The following is an 18,017-nucleotide window of genomic DNA, read 5'->3' as shown; positions in this document are numbered from 1 at the left end:
CTGCAGCACAGCCCTGAAAGCGGATGCGCTGCTTTCACAAGTTTTATTAACACGAGAGACTGCCTGCCCTAAAACCCTCAGCCCTTCCCACCGGCAGAGGCCGTGGAGCGGCCGTGGCACCGTCGGGCTGAAGGACATGGGGGCAGCAAAGGCACCGACCACCGCGGCGGAGGCCAGGCGCTCCTGGCGGCAATCGTCCCTTGCGGGGCGGCTCCGTCCTGCCGAGCGTGCCGCCCCCAGACGCCTGGGCTTTCACCGGCCCCGCCGCCTCCCCGCAGACACGCTGCCGCCGCCGCAATGACGCCGCAATGACGCGCGGGCGTGCGCGGGGCGGGGCCGGGCGGGGCGGGGCCGTCGCGCAGGGCGGGGCGGGGCCGGGCGGCCGTTGGCGGGCGGGGCCGGGCCGCGTGCCCGCCCCTCCGTGTGTCCGTCCCGCCCGCTCGGCGCTGCCGCGGCCGCTGCGGGAGCCTCCGCCGAGGGAGCTGGGGGAATCTCCGCCGCCTCCGCCGCCGCCGCCGCCTGGGTGAGCTCGGAGTGCCCCGGGCGTTCGGCGGGAAGCCGGGGCCAGGCATGGGGCTAATCTTCGCCAAGCTGTGGAGCCTCTTCGGTAGCCAAGGTGGGCGCGCGGGCCCGAGGCGGCGGCGGGGCGGGCGGCGAGCGGAGCCCGCGGGGCTGCGGGGCCGCGGGCGGCCGTGGGGGCTCGGGTCCGGCTCCGCTGCCGGGCTTCCCCCGAAGGCCCGCCCGGCCAGAAGCTGGCTTTGCGCAGCGCCCTGAGCGCCGGTCCCGCGGCGCCTCATGCTCGGGGCCGCTTTGTTTGAGTTGCCGAGGTGGTCCCTCCTCTCCCCCCTCCCCGGCCGCGTCGAACGCCTCGTCTGCCCCGGGAGCCTTCGGGCGGCCGGGGCCGCTGGGGCTTTGATGGACCGTCTTGGCTTCGCCGATCCTCCTTTTTAAATCGGGCTCTGTTATTAAAATCATGTTATTTTAGTCTTTATTAGAAGGAAAAGAAGAACGCCAACCGTGTGGGGGCCTTCGAGGTAAAGATCTGTTTGTGTTTGGCAAAGATGCTAGCTCAATACAGTTAGTGACCCAAGAAAATCAGTTCTCCGTCCAAAAATGAAAAGGTCGCAAGGGGATAGTATCGCTTTCCGTGCTCTCCTGCCCAGTTCATCCAGCCCCGCAATCGTGGCTCATGTTCTAATCCAGAGTTCAGAATTTGCATTGCCACCACCTTTACCTCAGACGGTTATCATAAAAGTAGGAAATTATAGTTTATCTGTTAATTTACTTGTTTAAAGGGTTTTGTTTACCTAGCTATCTTTAGTTAGAAAATCACATAGCTAATAGTAACATCATTTTGCCTGCTCCAAGCACAGGGCCTGAAGGAAAAGTAATATAAACAATACATTCATTAATTGTTCTCTCATCTAGTCTCCAAATGTGTACCTCATTTCCACTTTAAAGTTACTGAAGATGCAGATAACCTTTTTTGTGCAATGTTCTGTTGCAAGTTTTTGGAGGCAGATACACCTAGTGTACTTTCATAGTTTTGTCCCTGTGATTGCACATAACCTGTTGTAATTCTGTACATATCATAGCAAAGCCTCAGTGTGTGTGCACCTTGAGATCTCTCTATCAAATTGTCTTTCATGGACTGGGATTGGGATCCAATCCCAGATCATTTATTTTTCTCTTGCGTACACCATCCTACCACAACATTCCTTAAGTCTTCTAACAGAGTCTTCTGAATTTGTTGCTGATTTCTTATTTTCCTGAAATGTCAAACCTGTTTGGTGAGATTCAATGTTTCCTCTATTGTCCAGGAAAATATTAAGTACCTTTTTTTGTTTTCATCAGGTAGTGCAATCTGCAACTCCTTTTCTTCCATGGAGTATCCCAAAGACTCCAAAGAGATCTGTAAGCAGGGAACTGATCAGGAGATAACTGTTGACATTCAGTATTTGCCTCTATAGTAGCATATGATGTCAATATTTATCTTCAGGAAAACACATTGTCTTGGTTATTGTATAATATTTCCTGGAAGAAAAGTTGTTCTTCATTGTGAATGACCCTGACTGGATACCAGATGCCCACCAGAGTAGCTCTGTGACTCCCATGCTCAGCTGAACAGGGGGAGAGAAAACACAGCAAAAGGCTTCTGGATTGAGATAAAGATAGGGAGTGATCACTCATCAGTTCCCATCATGGGCAAAACAGACTCAATTTCTGAAATTAATATAATTCATTACCAGTCAAATCAGAACAGGCTGATGAAAAATAAAACCAGATCTTCTGAACATGTGCCCCCCACTCCTCCCTCTTTTATCCCAGGATTAGCTTTATTTTTGGTTCTCTACCACCTCCCTGCAGGAGGGAGCAGGGAATGGGGACTGTGGTAAGTTCATCACATGTTCTCTCTGCAGCTCTTTCTTCCTTGTGGGGGAGACTGCATCCCCTGTTCCAGTGTGGGATCTGTCCCATGGGAGGCAGTGCTCCATGGGTTTCTCCAGTGCCTGTTCTTCCCAAGGCCTGCAGTTCTTCACCATCTGTTCCAGCATGAAGAGGCTCAGTCCTTCAGGGATGGACCATGCCAGTGTGGATCCCCTGTGAGATCACAAACCTGCCAGCAAACCTGTTCCAGAGTGGATTCCTCTGCACAGGTCCACAGGTTCTTGCCAGGAGCCTTCTCCACCATGAGTGTCCAGTGGGGTCACAGCTGCCTTTGGGATCTACCTGCTCAAGCACAGGGTCCTCCATGGGCTCAGGTGGATCTCTGCTCCCCCATGGTTCTCAGGCTGCATTTTCTCACTCTTCTTTGTCCATAATTACACCTGTGCTATAACCTTTGTCCCATCTTAAATATGTTATCCCAGAGGCTTTACACCTGTTGCTGATGGCCATTGGCTGCATAAATGTAGAAGTTTCTGGGGTTTTCTCACAGAAAACACTGTGTAGCCCTCTCCACTATCAAAATCTTGCATTGCAAACCTAATGCATTCATATATTTAGATGGTTAATGAAAAATTAGTCTCACAGTTAAATAGATGAGATAAAAGCATGAAATATTTGCTCTTTGACATTTATTCAGTGAGAGATTTTAGGATGTATTCTGATCTTGGTTTAGTGCTGAATTTGTCTTTTGTTTCATTTTTGCTTTGTTTTGTTTTGGTTTTGTTTTTACCTCTTCTTGTATAACAACAGAAAAAAAAGTGAATTTCTTTACATAGACAAAATTTCATCCTAAAAAATTTGCTGCAAGCATACATTTTTGATCTAATGGAAAATTATTTTGCAACTACACAACCATTTTCTCTAAATAGTATCATTAGTAATAATAAAGCATAGTAATTTCTGAGTTGAGTTTGGTTGCTCTTCTAGTTACATCAAATCTTGGTGATTCTTTGGAGAATTCACAGGCTGTCTTGTGAAGCTGCTTGTTGAGCAGACTAGCACAGAAACTTACACATTGATTTTGACTGTACAGAGGGAGTATTCCAAAGATCAAATGGAGTCTGCTGTGTGAGGATCATGGTTTCAGTTCTCATTCAAGTTGTGTGATAGGCTGCAGCACTTGGGACTGGCAAAAGGAAAAGTGAAACTTAGCAAAGATTTGAAAATTTCATCTGTGTTTCACCAAGTGGAGCATGGGGGATGAGGTGTGCTTAAGTCTTTCAGCTTTCAGTATATATTGTCTCATAATCAATTAGTAGTTGAACAATGTGAACTGAAGTAGAGATAGTTTTACTCATAAAATAAATGGTTGACTTTAAAATAGACTTTTTTTCATTTTTCTAGGTGACTTTCTAATAGCTTCCTGATAATTTTCCCTCTTTTTTGTTAGCTGACAAAAAAAACTCAATTAAAAAATACTCAAGTATTGTTTTCATTTCAAATATGCTGTGCAGCCATTTAAAGTCTCATTACTAAATGCTGTAAATTCAGTTGAATTTACTTTTATTAGTAACTTACTTTTAGAAGTTTAAAAAAATCAGATTTCAAAAACGACCTGCTGAATGTATGATTCAGTACTCAAGTGGAACATTCTTCTAAGCAGCATGTAGTAGTGTGGATAGATGGTGGAGCCATTAAGTTAATGCCTGTGTTAACACGTCTGAGGAAAATTTGCTTGACTTATCACTATTAATATTACCAAGATAAGTCTTAATTAAACTGTGGGTTCAAAATAGAAGTGAATGTCAGCAACCCTGATAAAGAGAAATGACAGATATCAATACCTTATTACTGTGGTGGGCTCAAAAATTTGGGGTTTACTTATTTTTGGAATAGTAATTATTCAGCGTCTTAGAGGTTACTCTGAATAATTTGTACAGTTATTAAAAATTGCTTTAAGAAAAATAATGTAAACTCTTAATTCAAGATGATTGAACATCTGCAACTTCACAGTTTACTTCACTTAGGCAGTTCCCAGTCAGGTTAGGAGAGACCATTATCTGGAAAACCAGATGGCTTTTGATTCTGCTGACTGCTAAAAGTTACTGACAATTTCTCTTATTTTCTTGTAATCAAGTCTGGGGATACAAAATGTATTTTAGCAGCTCTTCTGTGCTTAAGAGAAGACTCTTAAGTTAGCTCTTAGTGTGAAGAATGAGTCTTTGTATTGAGACCTCTTTGACCTCCAGAATTATGCTATTTCTAGCAAAGTTCTGTCTGCATTCTGTCTTCAAACTCCAAGGCCTCCAGGATTGTTGCTCTTTGGAACCAGATGAGCATTTTGTTTCACAGCCTGAAAGCTATCAGTACCCATTCAGTAGTCATTTCTTCCAAATATGTTAGCAGTCTCATCATTAAAGTATTCAGATTTTTTTTTGTTTTTATTTTTAACTTTTTCAAAATAGTAGAAAAGATATATTGGGAGAATTGAATCTTCAGTTTTGGGCCCTCTTACCACAGGGAAATACACATGAGTAAGGGAAGAAAAGAGCATATTGTGTCTTTCTTTTAACATCTGCAAGAAGGTAATCTTCACTGTCCTGTGTTTTCGTCATATTTAAACTGCCAGAGATTTTTTTAACCATATTACATATCAACTTTTTTAAACAATGTGCTAGAAGTGGTTGATGAAACGAAGTTCTTGGATTATTTTGAGGAGTAGTCTTAATACTGAATTTTCTTTTTTCCCCTGCATATGCCTACTTCTGCTTTCCCTGTCTTCCCTCCCTCTTCCTACATGATTAATAAAGACTCTTCTCTTCTGCTTTCTCAACTTTGTTATGGATTTTCTTCTTCTTTTACCAAGAACATGGTGCCCTGGGAAGATATTCATGAATACAACCTAAACTGAGTTTGAATACCAGCCAGTGAAAGGGAGAAACTTGGGTTAGTCTGTAAGTACAGAACACAAATAAAATCACTGCCTATGATTTTCCCAGTAACTGTCCTTCCTCCTGAATGTGGCATGTGTCTTCTCCTAGTTGCTCTTGTAAACAAGTAATTGTCGTGCTAAAAATTCTATTCTGTCTTAGTTTAGTAGTTTCTAAGCTCACGTTTTTCCTGTAATGCACATCTATGTGTAAATTTTCTGTCTTTTCATCAAACTGGACAGAAATTCATCTTTTGATTATGTTTGTAAGTGAAGAGTTTCCCATTACTATAGTTCTGGAATCTGCTACTTGTATGAAATACCTATGATTTCATCTTACTATTTTCCTGCCAAGATCACTGTTAACACTTGTGTGACTGTTTATTGTTTGGGCTTATTCAATCACTGTATGAAACACCATTTGACTATGAAGTAACACAGATAAGATGTGCCTTTTTCCCCAGTTGGTGTTGGACCATTCACACTTCAGTGGCTTTCAAAAGCAGCCATTTCAATGGAGGTTTTTTCTTCCTTACTTAAAGTAGTGTGAAGTTTTATCATCCAACACACCAATCATTCATGCCTAAGATGATGTGTTCTGATAAGAAGATGAGAGAGCTGTGTAATGCCTGACTGGAATTTCTTTTCTTTCTTGAAAATGACTTAAAGAGAATGCTGCAAAAGTGGAATCATCTTCTTCCTGGCAATAGTTGACAACATCTGGTTTGAAAACAACCGGAGAGTATTGTGGTGTTGACCTTTGAAAGATCTTTAACTAAATTTGAAAAAGAGATGGACAGTCAAGCTACTAGGCATAATTTATTAACATTGAAAGTAGAGAGGATTTCATATTATTTATGTATTGGAAAAGGTTATTAATTACTGATCCTGCTGTTAGTGGGGCTAAAAGTACTCCTGCCTTTACAGCCAGGAAATGTTCTTTTCTTAGAATGTATTGACAGTGGTAGGGGAACTGGTGCAAGGAAATACATTTTGCCATCTGTTGTGACTATTAAATAGCAAAACTTTAAAAAGTTCTAAACAAGAAAATGTTTTATTACAATAATATTCAGTGGAAAAAGACCTAGGTTACTATTTATAAGTAGATTTTTTAACCAAAACACTTCTATTTTTCCTTAAACCACCCACTTTTGGGGGAATAAAACATCAGTTTGATACTTACGATAGATCTTCTGATTTAGTAACTTATTTGATCTTATAGATCAAATGTGGTAGTTTGTAGGAAATCTTTAAATTGTGAATCATGTTTTGCTTTGAAATAAGTGCTCTAGATTTGTAAATATTATCTCTTTTTAAAAGTGAACTTGTTCACAGAGTTTTTATTTATCCATTTGCAAATTCTTCACTCCCAAGTGGTTTGCTTTTTTTGTCAGTAATTGGATCAGTGTGTTGTAACTTCACACATGTAGCAAAAGAGCCACCATTCTAAGTGGTATTACTGTGTTTGAAATTCTAAGAGGGATTATTTACAGAGAAGCATATAAATTCTGGAGGACTTATTTACTGGTGTTGTTTGTTTAGTTGATTTCTGTTTTGTCTCCCCTGTGCCTGGAAAAAAGCAGTGTTGCAGGAATTGCAAGATCAGTGTTTTGTGTGCTGGGCTTCCCAGCAGGGTGGGGTGCATGATCTTTTCTTTCTGCCCAGCACTAATGAGGCCTCACCTGGAGCATCATGTCCAGTTCTGGGCTCCTCAGTACAAGAGTCATGGACATCCTGGGGAGAGTCCAGTGATGGGCTGCAAGGGGCATTTCACATGGGAGACAAAGAGGGGCAAAGAAGGCAGAGCCAGACTTGTCTTAATGGTGCCCAATGACAGGACTGGGCAGTGGGCACAAATGGAAAGTTCTCTCTGAACATCAGGAAACACTTTTTCACTGTGAGGGTGACTGAGCAATGACCCAGACTGTCCAGGGAGGCCATGGAGTTTCCATCTTGGTTATGAAAAGCCCATCTGGACATGGCCACTGGCTCTGTGGGCCTGCTTGAGCAAAGAGGTTTGACCAAGTGACCTCCAGAAGTGTCTCCCAGCCTTGACCATTCTATCATTCTGTGACTTTTCAGTTCAGAAGTTGCAAAGTTAGAATCTGTGGCCTATTTAAAATACTCTTTCCTCTTAGGTTTTCTGTGTGAATAATGATGGTACCTTAACAAATGTTTATTATTGATCCTTGAATGTTAGGGTAATATATTTTGCAGTTTTTGAGTATTTATTGGTATTCTTAACATGATACACTGCTATGGATTTTATTTTCTGATTGTATTTTTCTTTCTAAAACTAGATGTTGTAGATAAAGTATCATTAGTAACCATACCTTTATTAGATGTTCAGTGCTGACTTTTCCTGAGACTGGAGTCTCAAGAGAAGACGAGGCTTGTTTGGCTTTTTTTTTGTCCTGAAGTCTCCACTAATCTGTGTAAAGTATTGAAATAAGAGAAAAAAAGCAGTTGCTTCTTCTGTAAGGGAGAGTTATTAATCAGAATTATAATTATTGCTGTTAACACTAATTTATTTTTGTCTTCTTTTTTTTTCTTGTTTTTTTCCCTTTTTTCTTTTTTTTTTTTTTAATATGCAGAGCACAAAGTAATCATAGTAGGACTTGATAATGCTGGAAAGACTACTATTCTTTACCAGTTGTAAGTAGATGAACTAATTGTTTTCTGTTTGCATTTTATTATTTGTCACTGTTTAATCTTTGAAAATTCAGCTTTGTAACCTTGTGGAATCTTTACGGTTCTAGATCACACTTTGTACCTTAATGATATTAGTTGTTCTAAAAAGAGTAAATATTTAAAGAATAAGTGAAGAAATTGCAATGTTTTAAAAGTGAACTGTGAATTGAACAACAAATTTGTACATCCAAGCACAAGATGAGCTGCAGGGTTTTTTTTCCCATGAAAGCCTGTTTGAATCTGTAGGCATAGAAATAATCCTGTTGTCATTTACTGCAGAAAAGAGTACAATTTTTAAATTACTGGAAATTATAGCCACTCTTCAAAAATCAAAAAATGTTTCCAAATGTTTCTCAATTCCAGTGTCTAAAATTTGTGATGGAGAATTCCTAAAAATAACATTTCAGCTTGCCTAGGTCCTACCTTACTCATTTTCAATAGCATCATTGCACCCGAATCTTGGCAGCCTTGCAAGAATATTCATAATAAATTCAACAGTGTTGTCAGGATCACAATTTCTATTGTATTTGTGGAAAAGGAGAAGGGTGTAGATAAATTAATATCCTTGTATTTGGATGTCAAAGCAGCATAGTATGCTTTCCAAAAAGACTTTCTATACATAAACATTTTGAGCAAACTTAGTGGTGAAACTGAGATTTTCAGATAAGCAGCCAAACAGTCCTTTGGGATTTAATATCTAGTTACTAAGTAGAGTGCTTTGATAAAACTATATTCTGATTTATATTTTGCATGGTTTAGTGCTTTTGTATTTAGAATCTTTAGATCCTACTTTTAAACAAGTGCATTTTACATGTCTGTTAATGTTCTTTAGAAAGACAGTCCTAAAACTCAGATGCTTATCCATTTGTTATTCCTTTTATGTGATTATTTTTCATTGCTGATTTCTTTAAGCATGACTACAGTCACCGCTTTCTAAAGTTCAAATGTATAGCTCTTAAAAAATGTCTAATTTTTTAATATTTTACATGCATTTACACATGTTTAATTTTTCTACAAAAATTTGTTATAACTGAATTGTAACAAGTGTTGTGCTTTTTACTAACTGGTCTTTATGGTGTGACATTGTTTCCTTTAGCTTAATGAATGAAGTGGTTCATACTTCTCCAACCATAGGAAGCAATGTAGAAGAAATAGTGGTGAAAAACACTCATTTCTTAATGTGGGATATTGGAGGACAAGAATCATTGCGGTCATCGTGGAATACCTATTATTCAAACACAGAGGTATGGGAAGTTGCAGCAAATCAAATAAGTTTGTTTGAAATTTTATATATATATATATTTATTTATTAGAAATATTTGTAGACTTGTAAGATTGCAGCTGTATTGTTTTTAATTTTAATGAGGAAGAATAAGTTCAAGAAGTGTGAGGTATCTCTGGTATGCAGCCATCTTTCTGGTAATACTTGTAGTATTTTTTCTGTCTACTTTACACTAATGTTATTTGATCTATGCTATAAGCTGTGAAGTTAGATTTTTCTCCTAGGCAGTCAAATGATAATGAAATATATTTTAGATCAGATTTTTTGCTTGCTTTTAAAGTAGATGAGAAAAAAAATTTGAAATGTAATTTGCAAACTTTGTAGTGATTTGCAGTGGTCAACTGGGCTTCTGTACATCCAGTCTGAAATAGTTTTGAAATAATGATAATTAAGGACAAGGAATTAAACTTTCTCTAAGCCTAGCCAGGAGTGTTTAAAAAGTTGATCAGCTTGTAGCTTTTATCCAGAGGAGAAGGGAAAGTCTTGCTGTGCACAGCTCATGAGGCACTGGCAGAGCTGCTGTTGCTGGAAAGGTTGGAGTAGAATTCAGCAACTGTTGGCTTGTGGGGTTTGTTTTTTATGACAGTCTTTTAAAGGCTAAGAGGTTATCAGTACAAAAAGGCACATATAATCACTGAAGACTTTTCTTGAGACATCTACAATGATGTAAAATGTTCTAGACTACATTTTTACCATTTCTACTAAAAGCAGAGATTCCTTGTAGATGCCACTCATTATGTGAGTATTCCGTCCTCCTGTAAAATTAGCTTTCTTATCTCTTCATTTTTTATATATTTTCCTATACTCTTGGAGAGAGGTGAGATCCATGACCTGTCCTGTATCTACTGCAAGCCTGATAATGACATCTCAGCCTTCATCTCTAGTATTTTAGACTAATTTTTTGTTTTATCTGTAAAGTTCAGCTACATCTAAGAAACACATAAAGAGACTTCTGCCAGCATTATCTGGTATAGAGCAGTAAGTTCTTGGCATTTATCCCTTGAGTGTGTTAGATTTTGGAATTTGGAGAGATGCATATATTATTTTTCTGATACTTTTAGGATGTTCTTCATAATCTGTCTAGCAAGTGTTTGAAATCCAGTGCCTTGTACTACTTGGAAAGAAGATCTTTCCCTTTACTTAGAAGCTTTGTCTGCTGGAAACAGTTGAGGAAGAAAAGAAATCTGTTTACTATGCTAATCCTAGCCTCCCTCATATGAATAATTCTGTTACTGTTCCTCCTCATCTGCTAGGCATCTCAAAGTCATAGCAGCATTAAATTGACCCAGGTTTTCATACTTTGTGGTCATTTTCAATGGCTAATGAATCCTTTAATTTTATAAGGCAGAGTCGTTTGGAGAATATGTTGGAGAATTATAGCAGTGATTTCCAATTCTCCTTTTTTTGCTGCTGTCTCTCTTTTGCCACTTTTTCTTTTCTAGAGTGCTCTGAAAGTGTATGTCTCTTCTATAGGAAGACTTGTGGTAGTGATCTTTTGAAATTGTGCTTTCTGTAATTGGCATTTACATACTATACTATTGGTGTTTTTCCCTAGTTCATCATTCTGGTTGTTGACAGCATTGATAGAGAGCGACTTTCTATCACAAAAGAAGAACTTTATAGAATGCTGGCTCATGAGGTATGGTGGGGAGTTGGGATAATAGTTTTGTTGAGAACAGTGAAATAACATTTCATGTTTCCTATGTTAACAAAAAATAATACCATCAGAAAAAAAAATCAAGAATAAGTGTGCATTCAAGTTGATCACATTTTAAAACCATTTAAGTTATAAATAGGCAGAAAAATTATTATGAAGCACCCTTCTAAATGGACTTGCTTGATTGTAATCAGGTCAGTCTTTGCAAATGTTGAACTTGTGAAATATGCTGTGCTACATATTAATGTAAATGGGTATTATTGTCCTTTGCCACTGACTATTTCAGTTAAATGGCTGAAATTTCAAGAAACAATTTTTAAAAAAAAATTATTGTAGAGAAATGGAATTGCCTACTTTTTTTGTTTGTTTTAATCCCGTTCCTTAAAATTAAGGAGCATATATCATACTATGGAACAATAACTTTCAGGTCATTTTCCTTCAGAATTAGTTGTTTGTATTTTTATTATATGTTGTTCTGGGGAATGCTCAGCATTGGGTAAACTTACTCAAACATCCTAAATTGATTTGTACGTTAGCTTAGATAAAGCATGTTAAAGTCCTTTGTGATCACTCTGAAGCTGAATTAAGGTTGTTATAAATTTAAATATTCTCCTTCATTTTTGAAAGAAAAGGATTTAGTACAGTGCAAGTAATCCTGTTGACTTCATTTCTCTGAGAGACTTGTGTTTCACATAAGTGAGCTTTTGCTTTACAGTTTAATATTAATTGTAATTTGGGTCTAATCATAAGGAGTAAATTCACTACCAAAAAAGGTGGAAAACTTACTTCTTGTGCTGAAGTTTTCCCATGTGTTTTTTTAGTTTCCAGTCTCAAACTCTTAAGACATTGTGATTTACTATCTCTTAAAATCAATTGGTAGGTCTAGACTGGACTACTTGCAGGGTTGAATTTTCAGCTGTAGATCATAAAGCTTTGTTGTCTTCAAGTTTTTTTTCTCTTGGTGGAAAAATAGTCTAAACATTTAATATGCATTTAAATGTATTGAACATTTTTAGTTGCAGCTGCCAGCTTCCTATTAGATTTGTTTACCCTTCTATGCTTTTAAAGCCATACATTCCAGTTCTTCTCATTGCTGTTTGGAATGCTAATTCTATATTGAAACAAAAAAAAATTTATTAGTTATTAAAGCTGATGCAGCGTTGTTAGAGCTCCCTTTTTGGGACACTAAGGTCAAACTTACAGGAATTCAGAAGGCTGTCTTTAATTATTACTGCTTTAATCAATACAGAACTTCTTTAATGAAGTTAAAAGGGATTCATGTCTACCAGGCTTTTCCATTTGAATAGTATTTATTGTAGGACTTGGAGTGTTTAACCAGAAATAATTCTGCTGGCTGAATGATTTGGAGCATTATAAAATGTATTTTGACAAGACTTTCATTAGTAATGTATGAACATGTGGTCAACACCAAAAGGATACTCATACAATACATTACAATTTGATTCTCTGTGATGGTGAATAAATGAGTTTTTTCAGTCTTACTGTAATGACTGTTTAGTGTAGTAAGACAGTTAAAACTCCATGCTCCAGTGTAATTTGTGCATACAGTTCTTTTAACAAATGAAGTTAGCACAATAACCCTTTAGTTCTGTGTAATAACTGTTGTGAGTACTCTGAATCATTGCTAGGATTTACGGAAGGCTGCAGTTCTCATCTTTGCCAACAAGCAGGACATGAAAGGCTGCATGACAGCTGCTGAGATATCTGCATACCTCACCCTCAGCTCCATAAAGGATCACCCCTGGCACATTCAGTCCTGCTGTGCTTTGACAGGAGAGGGGTAAGTGCTTACTGCTTCTGTGGCAGTTCCTGGTAAGTGAGAATACTGATTTAGAAGCCTGCTGGCACCAAAGTGGATTTTCTGAAAGTTCATGCTTTCTGAACTTAGCAGTCAGAGGGACATTTTGAACTTCTCATTTTATTAATTGAACCTTGTGAGTTTTTTCGTAGCTCAAACTCCAAATTTGTGTGATAGTTTTCCATTTATTGTTAAAAACCCCAAACCAAAAACCAGATATCACCCCTCTACCTAAGTATGTAGCTGTTGACATAGCTGTCTGCTCTCTCTGTGCTACTCTCTTACTCTTGTGTGGTTCTGTATTTAAAGAAATAAGCTATTGTTTTCTTCCTTTATATTCTAAACTACAGGAGGCTTCTAAGGTGGGGGCTTGAAGTGTTTTTGGGTTTTTTGGTTGGCTGGGTTTTTTGATTAGCATCAAAACATACCTTTGATGAAAAGTTACATAGATCTGTCATAAAATAAGATTGTTACCAATATTTAACATTTTTTATGTTTGGCTAATGTAGCTAATCTTGGAAATTGTATACCTTATGCCAGCAGTTACTAAGATGGAAAGCTGGGCTAGCCTTAGATCCTTATTATGGAAATGTAAAAAATTTTTGGATACCTTTTAACAAGTTAATGTCTTGCTTGTATGGTGTGAAGTGTACTAATATCTCATCTTGATTTTTAAAGTAGTCTTGTAAAGTGTGATATTTAGAGTTTTTTTCATCGGTCTTGTACAACCTTTACAATACAACCTTTACAATAATGTGGTCTTGTGACATCAAAAATAAGGAATCCAACTCAGTATTTGGAAAGGGAGGGCATCTACCTCACTTTCTAGCATGAAGTATTGTCTAATGTCATGGAGGTGTCTTGTAGAATGGCATTAACTTCCTTAGGGTGGAATGTGTTAGTGAGGATAAAGTGGGGATTTTTTTATGGAGTGGTTGTTCTGTTTCGTTCTGAGAGTTAACTCTACTTTCCTTCTACCAGTTTTGCTAAAGTGACTTTATGTACTAACTAGTGAGTTGATGTACTAACTAGGATCTTCAACCAAGTTGGCATTTGAAGGAAAGTAATAATAAATAGGTTTAGTTTAAAAACAGTGGTCATCTTAGGCTGCTGCTTTTGTATTGTAAAACAAAAACTGATGAATATTTAGAATACTTTAAGCTATGACAGTAGTGAGACCAACTTAGAAAAAACATTCCCAGAGTTAGATCACTGAACTGAGTCTTCCTTGGGAAGATCTGACAAGAATCTGGGGGGATCAGCCTGCTGTGAGTGAAGCTAAGGTTCTTGGATAGCTCAACCCTGATTTACTGTGCAAAGGTAAAACTCAAAGAGGTATAAACTAGGTAACCAGATCCCTAGAAAATCAAAGGAAAGTTTATCTTCTAAAATGGAAGGCTTTTAAATGGAGATGCAAATTGAGTTCAGAAGCAGATTTGATCCCATGCAGTCTTAGCATTCAATATAAACACACTTTTAATTTTGTAATGTAATTCTAGAATTCTTGATATACTTTCTTTTCATGAAACAATTCAGTCTGGATAATCTGCCCTTTATCTTTTGGTGTTAGTATGTAAAGGTCTAGCTTTCTGTAGAAAAAGAAAAACTTTTTTGTTTCCATGTACTTGTGAGTAAGAATTTAAGGATACTATTTTTTAGGTTTACAAGAAAAAAATTGAAGTACTGCCAAGCTTCAATAAAATAGAATGCATGACTGTTTTCATCTGGGTAAAGCCTAAGTAGACTTAGTTTAAAACACTGTTCACTCTGTTCGGCTTTCAATCCCATTTTCAGTTGATTTGATTTATTTTAAGTAGCTATTTTACACAGAAAAGCAGAAAATACCTTCAAGATGCTGGAATAGAACTTGTACCAATTATAACATCTCTTATCTTTCAGATTATGCCAAGGCTTGGAGTGGATGACCTCTCGTATTGGAGTGAGATAGCTTTTCACTTTTTTCTTTTTTTTTTTTTTTCTTTAATTCCTCCAAAAGAAGAGACTTCTATTTATCCTGTGAACATGTACATTTTTCTGTACTTTTGGCTGCTGAGGCAGTGACCAATGTTTAATTTATATCAGCCAACCTCTAAGCTGTGCTTGAATCAAGCACAGCTGAACTGAAACACAAAAGTATTTTCTTAACTTTTTTTAATACACTAATCTTCAACTGGATGAACATATGTGAATCTGTTTTTAAGCATTGAAATTCCTCTGAATATGAATTCTAACTTTTTCAATGATAGCTTTTTAAAATCTGTTTTATCATTGTCAATATTTCCTTCATATTTCCTCTTTCTAAATAGTTGTATAACATACTAACATAAATGAGCACATTTTATTTGATAATTAAAAGTAGTGTTTAGGCTAACTTTACTCTGCCATAGCTTTAACCTCAAAGGATAACCATATCTCCAGCTGGACTTCCTGGAACATTAGTAGAGTTCTAGTCAGCACAAGAATTAATAGTTATGAATGCAGATTTTTAAATGCTTAATGAACTAGTTATAGTTAATATTGTGGTGGCTTTTAATCTGATATACAACTGAACTTCTGCCTTAAAAAATATCTGTTTTAGTCTGAGTTTCTCTGGTATGTAGTTCTAGGACATTCTTATATTCTACTACTTGAAGATACATCTCTGTACAGTGCATAAAAATATCATTGCTAAGTGCTGGTGTAGTCATTTAGAACTTGAATACCTTTTCAAAGATAAATGGGTAATGAAATTTGGAATCACAGCAGCCAGTGTTAAGTGTAGACTTGCTGTATTCTGTTAAAAGTTTTAAATTCTGTATACATGAGCCTTCCTCACCTTTCAATGAGAGTGCTGTTTTCTAAATGAGTACATAATCAAAAGGGAAGCCAGATTTATAAAAAAACCAAAACCATGGTGCTGTATCTATAAACTTCAGAGTGAAGCTAATCTTGACTACTATCATATATGTTTTCAGTTCTGTTACAGAGAAAATATTTTGCCTTCAATTTTGTTTTTGGTCTTATTTGCACAAGCAGAGAACTTCTGACGGTGTTTGAGTTAGGTTGTTCACCTGAAGTTTGAAAAACAGGTGATGAAATAGTGACCCAGTAACTGTTAATTCAATTAGAAGGGAATTAGGTTAAATCTGAAGATAATCTGAGGGTAAGGAGTTAATTGAGAGCATTAGGCATCAAATAAACCTAACCACCAATCACCCCAAAAAACCCCAGATGAGGATTAAAAAAAACCCAACAAATCAAAACCAATAGTGGACACCCAGTTCCTCACAAAGTCCAAGAGCAGTCAGGTTCCCAACTGTCTAAATGCTTGGCAGGTCTTCCAGAGGCACCATTCTGCACTTCTGCATGTCTAAAAGCCACATGGAGTTTGGTTACCAGAACTGTTTTACAAACTGACTATAGGCCTTTGATGACAAAATGTTTCTGTTAAATCTTGTTTTGAAAATTTAAGCACACTGAGTTTTCTTTAATAAAATTTTAAGCTTTGTAAATTTCGATTTGCTTCCATTTTATTTAAATAAAACATAATGAAATTTTAAAAGTATTAGCAAATATGTTGTCCTAAGTGTTGGAAAGACTTTTGAGTACATGTGGAAACAGTGATTGGTTGAATGAAGTTGTGTATTATTGGCAGTTAGCAAATGTCACATTTAAGACTACATTGAGTGTTAAGTCAAAATGTTCAGAAAATAATTAAAATCAGTGAAAAGTGGTGCATAAAGAAAAAAGAATGCAAGGCAAGGTTAAAATTTGATATTAAAGCTGCTTGCTGTGATGTTCAGCTGTTTTAATGTGTGAAAATAAGATTTGTTTTGCTCTTAGGGAAGCAAAATAAAAAGGAAAAAGAAAAATGATAATATGAATTATGTTTTTTGTTTGGTGACTTAAAAATAAAACTGAAAATAAATCTAAATTGCAGACTGAAATTATTCAGAATGTAATCCTGAATACTTACAAAGAGCACTAGCTGAATGTACACCCCTTTGGTTGTTTTTTGGTTTTTTTTAAAAAAGGTATGATTTTTTTATTTAATGCTTTCTAGCTAAAACCGTTTGTAAATCTACAGTTTGATTACTAAATCCAGTCCTACCTGAGATAATACATATAACTTTGATTAAGAGGAAATGGTCTGATTGTAGACATTAGAATATCAGAATAATGGATGTTTTCTTTTAATTTCTTAGCACTTAAGACCTTTGAGTATCTTTGCAGAATAAAACATTGCTGACAAATGCTATGATTTTTGTTACCTAACCACTTTATTTTCTGCAACAGTTTTTCATTGATGGTATTGGTTTGTTCACAGCATTATTGATGTGATTTTTTTTTTACTTATTATTTTTTGGGGGGAAATGGCTTGATAGAGAATTTTGAGGGGCCTATTTTTAATAACTTTGGAACCTGTTAAACTAGAAGTTATTTGATCAAAATATTTTTAACAGTTGCCTTAGAATATTGTGTGCATCTTTGCATTGCCAAATACTGCATTATGTTTGCTAATTTGAATGTAGTAAATACCTTGCAGGTAGTTTTGTACTTTGAAAGTTTTCTGTGTTTAATATGCTGTTCACAATGGTAATCACCTAAAGTTCAAGAAATTGTGTTGTCCTATGCAAATTTGTATTGTACTGCTGTAAACAGGTTGGCACATGGCTTGTTATTTGTTGATGTTTTCTTTTTGTCTAGGTGGCAAAGAGGTTCAGTATCCCCAAAGCAGGGGTTCTTTCCAGCTGTTTAAACAGACTGCACTCAGTAAGGTGAAGAAGACTTGGGCACAGCTGCTCAAAATATTTGTCAGCAGAATAAAATTGAGTTGTCCTGTGAAGTTGGATGGGGTTTTTGTTTGTGAGTACTGTGTGGTGGAGAGGTATTGCAGCAGTGTAGCCTTGTCACTCTCATTTCATCTCATGGAATGGGGGCCTCCATCATGTGCAGCTGTAGCCAGTTCACAGAACATCTTGGCTGGACACCTGCTTCCTTTCGTCTCGGAGAAGCTCCAGCTTTGATCCTAAAGAGACTGTCACATCATTTCAGCCATGGGAAGCGTGGGTCTTTGTTTGTTTTAGTGAAGAGTGTTTGTTTTAGAGGACTGTTCTGTTTCACAGTAAGAACAAAACAAATGCAAACAAAAGTGGGAAAAAACTTGTATGGATCTTTGTGTATGCATTTGACTATGCTTAGCATTTAGCTGAGTTTGCTCTTTCCTTTTGTTGAGTCTGCCTTGTTAAAGAGACTGGAAGGCAACAGTGAA

General features: G+C 37.3%; 1 protein-coding gene across 4 annotated transcripts; it reads left to right on the top strand.

Annotated features, from left to right (window-relative positions):
- The first annotated feature begins 389 nt into the window (after positions 1 to 389).
- On the top strand, positions 390 to 17,591 carry ARL5B (ARF like GTPase 5B). 4 transcript variants are annotated; one of them, XM_079301743.1, is made up of 7 exons: positions 390 to 616; positions 7,912 to 7,972; positions 9,105 to 9,252; positions 10,846 to 10,929; positions 12,597 to 12,748; positions 14,666 to 14,705; positions 17,453 to 17,591. In XM_079301743.1, exons 1-7 carry the CDS (start codon positions 571 to 573, stop codon positions 17,525 to 17,527), a joined length of 606 nt encoding a protein of 201 aa, XP_079157869.1. In that variant the 5' UTR covers positions 390 to 570; the 3' UTR covers positions 17,528 to 17,591. The 4 variants fall into 4 exon arrangements, with proteins under 4 accessions (XP_079157869.1, XP_079157870.1, XP_079157871.1 ...); XM_079301745.1 differs by lacking the exon at positions 390 to 616 and adding an exon at positions 5,190 to 5,342; XM_079301744.1 differs by lacking the exon at positions 17,453 to 17,591 and having other exon boundaries at positions 398 to 616; positions 14,666 to 16,310.
- Positions 17,592 to 18,017: the final 426 nt, after the last annotated feature.

The sequence above is a fragment of the Erithacus rubecula genome, assembly GCF_903797595.1.
Source record: "Erithacus rubecula genome assembly, chromosome: 3".
Classification (NCBI taxonomy): Eukaryota; Metazoa; Chordata; class Aves; order Passeriformes; family Muscicapidae; genus Erithacus; species Erithacus rubecula.
Note: the sequence above shows the minus strand (reverse complement) of the source record. Positions and strands in the feature narration are given on the sequence as shown.

Coding starts and splice junctions, on each gene's coding strand:
- ARL5B (XM_079301743.1), top strand. CDS start 571: ATGGGGCTAATCTTCGCCAAGCTGTGGAGCCTCTTCGGTAGCCAAG. Junction 617..7,911: donor GAGCCTCTTCGGTAGCCAAG/GTGGGCGCGCGG, acceptor TTTAATATGCAG/AGCACAAAGTAATCATAGTA. Junction 7,973..9,104: donor ACTACTATTCTTTACCAGTT/GTAAGTAGATGA, acceptor TGTTTCCTTTAG/CTTAATGAATGAAGTGGTTC.